At 33.6% G+C, this 15,421-nt stretch overlaps 1 protein-coding gene across 1 annotated transcript in view; it reads right to left on the reverse strand.

The window, feature by feature from the left end:
• Nucleotides 1-3,999: 3,999 nt before the first annotated feature.
• Nucleotides 4,000-15,421, reverse strand: part of LOC126966737 (progestin and adipoQ receptor family member 4) — an 89,242-nt gene continuing 77,820 nt past the window's right edge. The window contains exon 6 of the mRNA XM_050811005.1: nucleotides 4,000-12,322. Within this exon, the coding sequence (XP_050666962.1) occupies nucleotides 12,251-12,322 (72 nt within the window). The 3' untranslated portion in view covers nucleotides 4,000-12,250. The remainder of the gene's footprint in view (nucleotides 12,323-15,421) is intronic.

Consider the following 15,421-nt stretch of genomic DNA (forward strand, 5'->3'; position numbering starts at 1 on the left):
GGAGTCAGCCATTGAAATTTTCACCTGTAATTGTAGTATAGAGTCAACTTGTCATCACAAGTCGCGCCGTTCCGTTTGTACCGGTTCCACATGGTTCAACCCGGGAAGCTTCTACGCGTGTTTCTTGCCCTCTCTGTAGATCAGTTCAGCTGAGTACCCATTTTTCAAGCTAGCAAAGCGATTCGATGCAATCGAGCTAATATTCGGGAGAAAGCTAACATTAAACAATGGGGCATGGAATAGGAAGTATAAGGAATTAGTGGTAATTCCTTGATAGTTTAATGCAAATCGACTTCTACCATTGTATTCGATTCTTCATTACCTTAGTGACTGGTGGTCAGTGGTCTTCCTCGGGGTTTATTTTTCAAGTTGAAGTACGGAAGCGAATAAATTAAAACGCATGGTGCATTCGTTAGCCGTATCATCACCAGACACAGGATTGAACACTTATCTACACAAGAGAAAGCATTGACATTTAAAAATAAATTTTACTTTTGGCCTATTAAATTGAAAATAATTTATATTTAATTAAAAGGCAAATAATTGTATTATTATATAATTATGATTTAATAATTCAGAAGTGCTAACCCTGACTGCTCTGCCGGCACTCACGTAGAGTTCGCCGGCAAGCGTCTTCTGCCCCCACTACCCCTCTTGCCACTTGTATTTATCGCGGAGTTGTTCTACTTATAGACTTTATAATTTACTTACGTTCTAGACAACATAAAAAATTGCTTTATTAGAGACTAGGTATGGTCGGAACTTTATCCACTGTCCTCCCCGCAATGTCGACGGGCAAAGGTGTTATCGTGGCAATAATGACACGACCCGGCACTGCGCTATATAATTTATCCAAACTTAATTATTAATTAATCTAATCAAAATTTAAAATTTATATGCATATTAAGATTTGTAGATCGATTTTAATGAAATAAACGCTAAAAGTAACTACAAAGAAAACTAATAAATACTTCATCATTTTTATTTTGAGCCTCTTGAGTATCATCTACATGATTGAACATAAAACAAATATTTCAACATCACGAGACTGCTGCTCATTGTACCTAAGCTTTATTTTTTTTTCTTCAAGAATCAGTAGATATTAAAGGTAGTGTTGAATAGAAAATGTAATTTTGATTGAAAAGTTTTAATAAAAAACTTAAAAAAGTGAAAATCATTTATTAAAATGATCTGGTAAACTGGAATCAGGGATCGTTACAAACGAAAACAAAAGTTTCAAATTGATCTATGAATGGCGGACATTATCAGGCAACAAACATACAATCGGATTGAGCACCTTCTTTCTTTCTTTTTTTTATTTATTTGCCAAACGATTAGAGATTCCAGTGTAAACTGCAATAACGACAAAGTAAAAATATTTCAGTTTGAATCTCTATGATAGAGAACTCTGTAGAAAATTAAACTGAAATCGATATACTTTTTAAAATTTCAAACAAAAATTTAGTTCTCTTAAATACATAATATAAGTTTTTTTTCAAATCCAGATAATGTACTCAACACTGAAACACTATTTTAAAATTTACTTATAGTGTTTTTCATGGTGAGAAACATTTCTGAATGTGACTCTGTTTTAACTTCTCATATCGAGCTACTTCCATACTGGATAATTATTTTGGAAATATTTTAGATCAATGTATATAAATTACATTTTCTAAATATTAAAGTAGCATTATTTGATAAAAAATCTATAACATTTTTGAAGCAAACAAAAATAACAAAAATCACTTATCTATCTATATGAAATGAATATTGCATTTTTGTTTCACCATGTTACTCCTTCGATATCAAATTAAGGCTGAACGAAGTCAGGGTGAGAGACTAATACAAGATTATAAAGAAGACAATAATGACATGTAACGACTACTATAAAATACCTTGTTGTAATGACTTTTTAACTATTTATAATAACAGTTCCGAGTAAGCGACATTTTTATATTTTGCAGTATTATTACACACATTATTATAGAAATATCTATCAGCGAAAGAAAATACATTTTAAAATGTTGTCTTTTGTTTGCACTAAAGTTATTTATCAAGTTATTTTTATTTTTTTCATGCTGCAAATTGAAAATAAAGTGAACTAATCGATAGCTGTAACGATCCCTTGGGATAGTACAAATATAACCGGATCGCATGTCTGAGCGAACTCCAGGGTGTTCAATAATATGAAACCCTACCTCACTTGGAAGAGTGTCCGTCAGCCATGGAAAGCGTATCATCTGATTACGAACTTATCCTGCCTGCAAGGCTAAACTTCCTTTATTGTAACTCAAAACAACAAGCAGATGTCCCGGCACACAGGCATAACTATTACTAAAATTGTTTGAGCAAAATATCTAAGTGCTGTATTAATTTAAAACCACACAAAAATGCTTCACGTCTCTTCTCTTGCAGCTCACGCCAGGCGAAGCAACTTATGCGGGAGAATGAATAGACAATAAGAGATAAAAGAAAAGGAGAGGCAGATATAGCTTTGACGGATCAAACGACGTAGTATCTGACTGTTATCCACGTTTCACACAGAAGTATTATTAAAGTGTGACCTCTAGAGTACTTCTTGCCCTCGAGAGTCAGTGATCTCCAAAAGTACCCGTCTCCACCCAAAGACCTTTTAGGCCAACTTATCAAACCGTCGTCGGTTGTTAAGGATCTTCATTCTATTATAAGATTGGCCAAACCAAAAGCAACCAATTACAGTGTTTTGAAAATTCTGCTTTAATTAAAAGAGGAGGATAAACGATCGTGCCCGTACACCTGATTTAAAGTGATCAGCGCTGTCCACGTCATCCTGCAACACCAGAGAAATCGCAGTAGCGTTGCCGGCCTTTAAGGAAGGTGTACGCACTTTTCTTGAAGGCACCCATGTCGTATCGTCCTGGACTACGCAAGGAGTTCATTCCACAGTTCGGTTGTACGTGGAAGAAAGTTCCTTGAAAACCGTACTGAGGTGGAACCGGGAAGTTCACACATTGTGATGGTGAGGTTGATATCCAAGTAGCCCGCCCTACCCTTATAATATAATTTCGGTTACAGTCCTCATAGTATAGTTTCAAACTGTTAAATGTTTCTCTCGAATAAATATATATATTTTTTTAGATACTTGTTTAACGTTTTTTAGAAGTAGTGATACGCCCTACCCATTACAACGGAGTGCCGCTCAGGATTCTTGATTGAACCTAATGTTTTGAACGGTATTGCAAATGCACTCATTACCCAGTAATTTTATTAGCCACGGCGCCCTTCAACCCGAAACACAATAATGGTTACCTTCACACGTGGGATTCGAACCCATTCTAACGATAAGAGCACTGGCACGCGTCCCGACTGGCTCGAGTTTGAATGCCGCACCGTCCTTAAATTTTGTTATGTTAATTAAATATGTTCGCTATAAATATTTCTTCTTTAAGTCTTCCGATACAGTTGTGTTCCTTGACTTGTTTATCACATGGAACCATAAAATGCCGAGCACCAATATTAAATAGATTTAACCTGCAGCGTGAAGCAGAATATTTGTGGTGATAAACAAAAACAAACAAAGCATCAATTAAAATTAACTTTAATAACTTCCTTAACATCTACAACGACATAATCACAGCAGATGCAGATTAACAAATTCATATATTATTACTTTATATTATTAAATCTAGTCAATTAGATAATTTATACGTCTAGATACAGCTTCTTGCGCATGACAATAGGCCAGGTTTTTTACTTTAGTGTGCATGACAAGCTACGTCCTACACTCACGATACGTTATTCACTTTGTTGTAAATAAAATACAGGAGGTGTGAGTCTGCCAATTTTTTTGCGACGTGTTCACAGCCGTCAGAGTGTACCTAGACGTATAAATTATATAATTCTAATGACATCTGTACTAGTCATGATGGCTCCACAATACACGCTAAGATCACGGACTAGTAAAAAAATAAGGACTACGTGTCACCATACATAGCAGTGTAGCACCAAATAAGTACACTTACACTACTACAGGCCGATAGGCGGCCATTATGAGAATTGTCATGGTCTGTGACAGATCAGTTTGCGTCTCAATAAAATATTTTAAAAATGCCGTCGTGCGCTGTGAAAAAGTGTTAAACAATAACATAAAAATATTTGTGGATATATGATTATTTAAGGGAGAAAAAATTGTGTTACTGGTATAACCCGTAACCGCACACACACTAGCATAAAGGTGCTTCACTTGCTAATATCACGGCGCGGAGTCCTTCTTTTTTTACTAGTCCGTGGCTAAGATGGCCGTATTAACATTTGTCCGCTTATAAAGTTTTGTGAAAATAAAACATTTTAAGACAAAGTGCTGTTGGCTGCTTTGTGGGCAATAATTTTTCGTTAGTTACACGGATAGACGTACCTAAAGCGCTCCAAGCTACAGTAATATTTGTATTTAGTTGTAATAATATGTTAAAAGTGCCATAACAATGAGCTAATATATATATGTACATAGTTAATACTGAATATATTGCTCAGTTACATTATATTATTAGTTTTAGCTGTTATCATTCAGGATAATCTAGGTACTCTGGCACATTCCAGAAATAAGAAGCGATGTTTATGTTGAGAAATATATTCTTTCCACTACTGAAATACGCACACATTTAATAGAAAATAAAAACATTAAAACCTCCCTGGGGTTTTCCGGAAGACCAGCGCTGATCATATCACCTATCATAACTCCAATTCTGCAATTTAATATAAATTAACAATAAGTCTACTTGTATACTAGGTACTTAGTCAGAATAAATGTTTTTTTTTTATTATTTTAAATCTGAAATGTTCTCTTATTTGTTTAAGCGATAAGCTATTTAGTTTTGAAAAAGTACGACACGAATCTAATATCTTTGTATGGATAATCATTTGGATATTTTTTCTAATTCAGCTCTAAAAGGCTAAAATGTATGCCGGTACTAAACCATATTATAATTAAAATATTTTACGCTTATATGAATGCATTCAAAACACAATGGTGTAATTCTCTCTAAGACGTTAAAAGTTGCCAAATTTAGCCAATTTTGCACATTATAGGAATAATACATAAATTCGTCAATAAGGATTAAGTTGAATACTAAATGCTGTTAAAAGTCTTAAAATTGTCGATTTTATTTGCAAATTCTTAATACACCATTAAGACTCCACAGGTTATCAATCAAAGTCAACCTTAAGATTGATTGATGCCTTCTGATTGTTCCCATCATGTATTTGACGTCATGCAGGAAATTCTTAAAAATAAAATTAGCTTTTTTTCCCACGAGCAGATTATGAGGATGTTAACATGAAGTATGAGATGTGGATACGTGACTATCGCCAACACGAATCATCAAATACACAGTTACAGGTGGCTCATATCATATTACATTCAAATGAAAACATGTTTCAAGGTTACAAGTAAAATATTTATAGTGATACCAACTTAACTGTGAAGTGGCAAAAATAGGAACTACGGTCGCCATGTTGAAATGTCATTCGACTGTCAGTGTCTACTACTTTCGAGTGTTCCGTGTGTTTTATTGCGATAGGTACTTCTGAATCTTAAGAGTTAAATATGCCCCGACTTTTGTGCACATTGGAAATAATTAGCAACACTGAAACGACGACGGCGACGCGACACCCATCAGTTCACAGACAAGTTGGTGACACTATACTATTCAGGTATACTGGCCTTAACTGAACGTGCTGTTCGTTATAAAAAAATCATTTGTATCGCCTCTACTATTCAAATATTAGGATTGTATACGGAGATAGGTACCTACGTTCAATTATTTTTATCAAAATTCGTCTAAAAGCTTTAGTATTTATAACTGGATTTATTTGATAGCCAGGGCTTCTTTTGCATTTATTTGAGTAAGCTGTCTGGTCAACTTTGTCTTGAGTATGGGGACGAACTTTAATGAACGACACCATTTTAAAAATAGATCGTTGGTGTTGATTGTTATTTTTTTAACAAAGAGGGCAAAAGGCTTAAAGGAGCGTCACTTGGTGGGAAATATAAACCAGCGGCCCATAGACGTTGGTAATACCAAAGGCCAAGACATGCGCTGCCAAACTATGTAAATTGCCATTAAAGCATCTGCGCAATTGATCAAATTATTATTTTTAAGGGTGCGACTTTATCGGTCGGTTTTTTGACTCCAAAAATCCCAATGTAGTAAATCATCTAAATAATCATTAAATCTGCTTTCGAGATACCCAATTTATTATTATTACAAGAATTAACATCATTATTCCTCGTATTTAACGCTTTATATTATTATGTACTGACACTTTTGTTTTTGTATCAACCAAACCTAATGTGATAGATATAGTACTTATATTATACAGAATATTTTTTACAAGTTTGATGATGCAAGCCTTCATCTGAGTAATAAGCTTTTGGTCACTTATTGAATTTATTTTAGACACAGATCTAATTTTAACTGGTTTCCCGCTCTCTTAACAATTGTTTGCCACATTTTATAGACGATGGGAATCAACCCCTCCAGAGTAACGGCTCTTAACGCAACGGGAACGGATGTATCCCTAATCTTATGGTCTTTTAGACTTTAGTACAGAGTCTTTAAGAAACCAAAACATTTAAGTACATACATTCGAAAAGGTTTCTTCGTTATCCGATATACAAATGACCCCCAAACGATATAATGAGCGTCATTCGAGAATGGGCTCGACAGATGAACTACTTTCTTATAGACAGGCAGTCATTAAAACTTACATTACAAATCGAATCACTAAAACTTAAACTGTTTTCCTGTTCCGAATATTTCGTATGACGCGTGATTTTATGATTAAAACCATTATAATGCGATATTTGTAACCAACGGGGAAATGGGGCCATGTTGTATACGTCACAGTGACGTCATGGGCAGCCCAGAGGGGCGATACCTAATACATGGAGCACATTACATCAGCCGGAAGGATACAATATGTACCGGAACGTGACTTTCAAAACGTATGATTACCTCGCAGAAGGCACGTGTGTACTTCGGAGAACTCTATATTTAAAAAAAACTATTTAGCAGAAACCACACTCAATCATTTTGACGACTCGCTGAGACATTCAGAAGAATGAATTGATTATGTGACTGCTTGTTGTAATTATCAAAATAACTAACTGTCTTTAACATTATATCAATTATTACATTTGAATGGGACTCGGAGCTTATTTAATTTTGAAGGATTCACAGTACGTAGTCCTTGATCAAGTATATTTTGTCCTGTTTATGAATAAGGGGGTAAGAGTGGTATACATAATATATTACATAACTATTAACCACTCCTCGCACACCTTTAATCGGCGACTGAATTGACTGTATTTTAATGTTTTTAGAATAGGGATAAATAATCTATGAAGTTCAACAATAAGTACCTCTGAAGATATACCGCTTTATTTACTAAGAAGATATAATTAATATAATAAGTAAATAACAATTATGTTAATAAGTTTAACATCAGAAGGGTGTTAAGACAATGACATGTTAGGGTGGGAGCTTCAATTGTGGAGCTAATGTGGAGCTGTTTATGACTTTTATAAGATACATAGCTTGTGCTATAGTCCATATGCCGAATATGTGAGTTTACTAATTGTCAATACTTTGTTAACATATAAATTTATAAAACTATTGCAGCATCCGTTCGTTGTCATATTCTTAGTCACAAAGAACCAAACTTTAGATAATTTATACATCTAGACTCTAGATAGACTGTGACAGCTGTGAACACGCCCAAAAAAGCTGTTTCTTGATTTCCAGCAATGCGCGCACACTAAAACAAAATGATAACATATCGCGAGTGTAAGACGTAGCTGTCATGTACACTAAAGTAAAAAACCTGGCCTATTGTCATGCGTCGCTGCAAGCAAACAGCAATACTTTTTATCTAGACGTATAAATTATCTAAGAACCTCAATCTTTTACCGTTTCGGTAATCAACTATCTCCTCTCCGGTTGTTGCTCCGTTAATATGACAGCGAACATAAAATTTGTCTTATTTAAAACGAATGATATCTACAGCTAAAAGAACCTCCTCCTTTTCGAAATCGGTTAAAAACATTCGGAAATATTAAAATCTCTTGAGTAGCCGCTTCGGTACGTCATAATTGCCGAAGTGATTGAAAGCGAGAGCAGCTACCGAATTAACTACTGAAACTTTAAAAACACCAATTGGTCGTTTCAAGATTTTTCTAAATTACCTACTATTATTTATTTATCTATATTTATAATTTATATCTTAAATTTAAGTAGCATAACGTATTAAGTATTGGAAGGCAAGTTTAAAATTAGGTAGGTACATGGTTCTCCAAATACATTAGGAGTTGGGACAGCTAGCCTCCCTCTTCCCACGAAAAAGCAGGGTTTATTACATCATGACCACATGATGTACTTATAATAATAAAATCCAATTCAAATAACAATTTTTCTATACTATAGGCAATTTTGTTAATGTTTTGTTTTATTACTTGTTTTTATTAATTTTATTATACCCGTTATTAAAATTAAATTTCAAGGACAAAAAGCTATATTAAATAGGAATTGACAAACCAATTATTGATTTTGTTGAAAACCCATACTGTTATTTAAATTATATTCTAATCGCTCAATACACATACTGATCTAAACATTCCAAATGATCATTACCGACATTTTCCTCAAAACATGACGTAATACGCAGATATTTATGAAAACAGGACGACCGCGACGCCTCTAGCGGTTACATAAGGAACTAAACAGTAAACTGTTGATACAAATATTTGACGACTAGTTTGTCGGTGGGAAACTCACAAGGACAAATACCTATTATTACTGTTACCATATTTCCACAGACCACTAAAAACCAAGCTATTATTAATATAATAACTGCAATTTTCTGAAAAGCTACTTTTAAACAAACTAAGAAAGCAATAATTATTTTCTAAACTCACTAACAAAGCAATTAGGTACTACATTATTTTAGTCTAGATACAGAAATTTTGAGCAACATTCCTGTTGTACGTTGTACAATTTTCATTACCTATTACTTAAAGTGCATGTCCTTAACGGATGAGTTCGTTAAATAGTTATATATTTACGTTTCTTATCTAGGTGTATTTGCAATTTATTTATTATTCGAATACTCTTTTAGTGATATAAATGCAAAATATAAGGTTTTTCGAACTAGATATATCTAGTTAACCCTAAGATAAACCAGTTCTAGGCAGAACCGATAGTTAGGCGACAGTAAGACGACGACGCGTTCTTAAGTCCTCCGTAAAAAGCGCCGGAAACTAAACGCACACACGGAACATCGTTCATAAATCCACATGTTCCGCATGCCACACGCGTTGGTTAGAACCCAACATTGATAGTTGAAACCTCCAACTTCCACTGCATTTAATTCCTTATAAGGTAATTAACATATTTATAAGTACCTATACATTAAACGTCAAGTTATATTCTGATTATCAGTCAGATAAGCTAATGTTTTGATTTTATTTGTAAAAAACCTAATAGTTCAAGGAATCGGGTAATACCTAAATATGGATTCGATGAAGTATAAGGGGAATTAATTACCTAGGTACTTCACGAATTACAATGTCAAAAACTTAAAAACCCAGACGTAGACCAAACCTGCGTAAGCAACTTTCCCTGGAATTTGTTTTTATTTTTGATCTTTACCATTATTGTCAATAGATGGTTGGTTATTTTCAATTAAAAAAATAACTCAAACTCCCCTTTTTCGTTTAATTTGGAAACTCGTAATCCGCACTAAGCGATCTTAGACATTCCTGCCGGTAATTGAGTATTTTTTTTGTTACTTGATGACAAACATATTTGAGGTATAAGTAATAACGGATGCCTGAACTGTTTTGCAATTACAAGACCGTATATTTGTCTACCTTTGTCTTGCCTGCCTTTAATAATTCTGATTATTTTTTCTCTGTTTCTCATCGCGTGCTCTGCTGACAGATCTTATTTTTAAATACATGATTATTGCAATATTAATATACCAAAACCACAACAGCCGCAACAACATTAAAATAAATTTTCTTGTAGAAAAAAATCACTAACGTTCCGCGACGTTATGTACCGTTTCACACCAAATACTTGAAGTTAAAATTAAGTTTGGTGAATACATCGTAGAAAATATTTGAATGAATTAGTTATTATTATTATAAATTGAAAAAACGATATTTTTATATGGCTCTTTGAATGGCATATCGAATGTATTATATCTCCATAAATGTATGAACGCCATTTTTAATTTGTTATTATTTTAAAAGTCATATTAATAGACCAGGTACTGATTGTATAATATTAAAATTACTTTTAAAAGAGCAGTTTCTGGTAGATTCTTCTGAACATAAGCAGATTTAAGAACGGTTGGTTGTAATAAAAAAATAGCCTATGCCATACATTCTTTTAAAATACTTTAGTGTTTTATATTTAAGGAATATCTTTGTACGCTTGTTTGAAGGGGTAAACCATGCACTCATATATTTCTCTGTTCACAATACTCGTGAAGGACATGCACTTTTATTTTGATATCTAAATTACACCTAATAATATTTTAACGCCGATTTGTCTTCAAACTATAATTAATATAATCACTAACTACATTAGAAGGACTTCAACTGAAGCTATTATAGGCCATTATATTGTCATCTAACTTATCTTTATAGTGAATTAATTAATCTATTTAATTTCTTTCTAGTCGAGAGTATTGCTTTGTTTACTTATTCTAATTTAAAAGCGAATAAGATTTATGGACAAGATCAAGAGATTAGAGACGAAAAGATAATACTTTCAAATATACAGATGTATTATGTCAGATATACTTCGACGATGTCCGTTTGTCTGCGTTATTTGGAAAGTGTGACTTATTTCATTCAATGTTTGTATAATCGCGTTAACATAATTTTTTTAAAAAAAATTATTGACACGCTATAGCACTAAATATCTTGTCTCAAACATAGAACAAAAAGACAGAGCCTGTACGCCTATGAGTACAAGACAACGATATTTTTATATGCGATACATACATTTAACATCCATAGCTCTGAAACAAACATGTATACTCATCATATAAATATGTTTGCACCTGCCGGGATTCGAACACGGGACCTTTAGCTCATTGGGCAGGGTCACTTATCAATCTATCGTATATTACTATAACTTGATTTAGAAGAAAATTGTATCGTATTTGTTATTGTCAAGCACCTATTTGTTAATCCGATCTGAAGAATTATTTTTGACAAAGAGCGCTACTTTGTCAAAAATATTTTTTGTTTTCTTTGTATAAATTAATCACAATGATTCTCTAATCATGACATCTTTGTATCTTTTTAAAGCAGACGGAACGGACATCGTTAGTTATCAATAGGAATGAAAAAATATAGGTTATACATAAATTTAGCAATGAAATTGACAAATAAATAAATATTATTTAGCTCATAATTGACACCATTATTTTAGGTTTTGCAATTATTTACGATAATCAAACGTCAAAACGGGAAGTATAGAACTAACACTGGGATGTATAGACACTAATGATGGGATGAGCGGTCGCGGTGGTTCAGTGATTACGTTTGCTGTTTTGTATAAAGATGGTCGCGGGATCTAATAGCCTAATACATACGACACATCACACAGGACACTCAAGTAGCTAGAAAATTGGGGCCAATGTTACACCTACAGTTTGTAAAACTTCGAAGCCAACTTAATTTCGACAACAACGAGACTTAAAGTAAAATTAATATTGGGCGGGTTAGCCTATAAAGGGATGTGTACATGCTGTAGGGCCTTTGTTGGCAATTACACTACCATTTCCCTAAGTAAAAAAGTCAAATTAATTATCTCAAATCAGCCTGCATATTGTGTCTATACATCCCATTTTACAACAACCATATTAACACTAAGACTCAGTTTCAGTTGCTCAGTTAGCAAAAGCAATGGTTTTAACATTTCATTTGCGAAATGCCTTCACATCCAATGCAGCTATCAGAATCTTCTACATACATTTATTTGCCTTTAAATTTGTTAATGCATTACAACTCTATATAGATCTTTGGATCAAAATTTGTATAGATTAGGAGTAAGGATGGATTGTTAATAATTAGTGTTAACAAATTAATATACAGTAGTGTTGTACCGTTATAGATAGTCTCGTTAACTTAACAATAACTGGACATATAAATAAATTGCAATTAGATTAGTTTGGTGTGGAGGTAAGTGGAAGGGCATCGTCAGAGCGTGCGCAGCGGAGATGTAGACCGGCAGTCGACGTGGGACATCCACGCCAGGTCCCGGGTGGTCACCTGAACATACAACATTTACATTAAAATGTATTTATTTTGCAATTTGATCTGTAATTTTAATACAAACAAAAAACTAACACCTACAAACAAGATGCTACTTCACGAGGGTAATAATAACATGATTAGTAGAAGTTAATATTAAATATACAATATTGATAAACATTCAAATAATTAACTCACTTAGGGAATGTAATGAATATCTATACTTATAAATGGAGAGCCTTTTTTTCCTTCGTGAAAACTACTAAACCGATCGGAATAATACTTATGCAACAAGATGCAGGATGTTTCTGAGAAAGTTTAAGAATATTATTTATTTATTTGTTTATACATAATCTACAGCTCTTAAAAATTTGAAAATATTTAATTAATACATATTATAAATATGATCTGACAGCCAAAAGGGGATTAACATTTTAAAGGCCTGATTTTAAGCAATCAATCATATAATTATATATATATTTACATACACAAATATAGATATGTGCGTGCGTGTGTGTGTGTGTGTGTGTGCGTGTGTGTATTTAATATGATAAAAATACAGAATTTAAACTATGAAAAGATACCTTACACACTCTTAATAAAATCATTAAATTATGTTTCAACTAATATTCTCAATATCTCATTTTTAAATTTGAATTTATTGAGGTGGAAAATATCAACCAAACTAAACTTACTATTATATATTTTATGTTACTATTACATGTGATATATATTATCAATACAAATAATTCAGTCAATGACAATTCATTACATATGATTCTACAATTCATTATATTCATATAATGAGCGGGCGCAGTGTATTTAATTTATAAAATGGCAAAACAACATTTGCCAGGACAGCATTTCAAACTTGAACTGAACATTTCGTACAGGTACTGCATGATTTTCGTGTAGCAGGATGATCTACAAGTTACGACAACTTCTGTTGATAGGGTTGTGAAATGACATATTATTATTATCACAAAAAAGGGGAAGGGTGTGGATCTCGTTAAGACCGACTCATTTATTGAATGTCATACAAGAGGGTAGGTGATATTGTGCTGTTAAGAACTTTCAATAAAGTCGCCGACTCATTCAATTTGCACGACACTCGAAGCCTTTGAATTTGAAATAACAAAAAAAAAATTAAAAGCGTCAGTAACGCAATAGCTTGAACCGGATTCTCACCACGGGGCCCCGGCAGAAATAGGCGCCGTTGTACGGTACCCATAATCTAGCCGGCATCCAGTACAAAGAAGTCACCCACTGGTAATGTTGTTTACGTGTTCAAATTTAAATTTAATAGGATCGTGACTTTTTAACTAAAAGACATAGATTTCATGTCAGCAAAGCTACGAAAAAAAAATAGACCAATCTAAGATTTATTCGTAGATTTATGCGATGAGGACAAACCCTACACGAGTCTTTTGATAAACTGGCGTCAATGAACGATGGTAGGAATATGTCTAGTCTGACTGTTTGCTTAAAGTAGTAGGTATTCTCTCGTGTGCGTGTCTAGACCGGTATCGACAACCTTTACACCAGTTTCTTCATACACAAGTTCAAGTGTATCTATCTCTGTATTTTTTAATCAATTCATTTATACGTTACTAATGTCAAGGACTCACTGGTCTAGAGAATGACGCGTGTGGTTTGTATATACATAAATATAACGTTTATTACCGGTTAGTTGTTGTCTTTTAGCAAGAGTCGAAACGTGACAAGCGTACCTATTAAATACTAGATCACTTAAATAAAACGCGCCCCTAAATAAACAAAACAAACAAATAAACTCTTAGGTAATAAAATGGTAAAGGCTTCTTTCATCCTTCGTAAGTCATTTCTTAAGTCGAATAGAATCGAAGATATTACATAAAAATCATTTATCTTAATAATCAGTTATAACAATTTTACGTAGGTGAAATGAATGAATGCTACACACATGGACTACAACTTCGCTGTACATTATTATATCATAAAACTGATATGCTGTGTATAAAATAGGTATTACTATGTATAAAGGTACGTGAAGCATGACTTAACAATTTGGCTATTTATGCGTCATATCCTTTTCAATTCGTCGATTTGTAACCACGTTCTCGTTGTTAGGAAATAATAGACTATAGCATAATGAAAGGTGAGTTAGTGGCGTAGTTTTTACCAAGATTATTATATTCAAATAGTATTTTACGTAGCAAAGGTGGGTCCAGTTTCCAAGCCAGGGTGAATGTCTAGTTTTATACCAATAATTTGTAATAATATAGTAATGTAAAACGAAATTTCAGTTACAATTACAATGCAGTGCCGCTCAGGATTCTTGATAAACCTGTAAATTCTGAGCGGCACTACAATTGCGCTCGTCACCTTGAGACATAAGATGTTAAGTCTCATTTGCCCAATAATTTCACTAGCTACGGCGCCCTTCAGACCGAAATACAGCAATGTTTACACATAACTGCTTCACGGCAGAAATAGGCGCCATTGTGGTACTCACAATGGCGCCTCCTACTGGTGAATTACTGATGGAAGCCAGTGTTTGAGTATTTTGACCGAAATAAACATAGTGTGTCGCTAATAGTTATTGCTGTAGCTAGAATATATGAAAAATTTTGCCAATGAGGATACTTTTTAAATGCCTAGTCCTAATCCTTTGCCAGTTGTGAAACAGATTTAACATCTTTTATTCTTAAGAGTAATCTGCTCTGTTATAATACGAACGGTAAATTTTTGGAATAAAAACGCCCAGTAGATCAAATTAAATCATCCAAGTACTTCACACGGTCCTGGTTGGGACATTTGGTTTTTCGTAAGTTTTATCTGTTTTTAAAGCTGACTAACATTGATGTTAACATACCTACAATATGAACCTATTTCCATCAAGTCGGTATAATACAGACTTACAGAGAAAAAAAGCATGCATTGCACATGCAAGTTAAAGATGGTAAAGCAACATTGCTTTACCATCTTTAACTGGCACTGAAATAATAGGTTTTTGGGGAGAATTATGATATCTGAAGAGAAATGGAATCTGTACTATAATCGCAAGCGACCTTATGGTCAAACGCCGCAACAATGGCCTAAGACGAACCTTAACCTGGCCTTAACCGATTATAATTT

The sequence above is a fragment of the Leptidea sinapis genome, chromosome 11 (assembly GCF_905404315.1).
Source record: "Leptidea sinapis chromosome 11, ilLepSina1.1, whole genome shotgun sequence".
Classification (NCBI taxonomy): Eukaryota; Metazoa; Arthropoda; class Insecta; order Lepidoptera; family Pieridae; genus Leptidea; species Leptidea sinapis.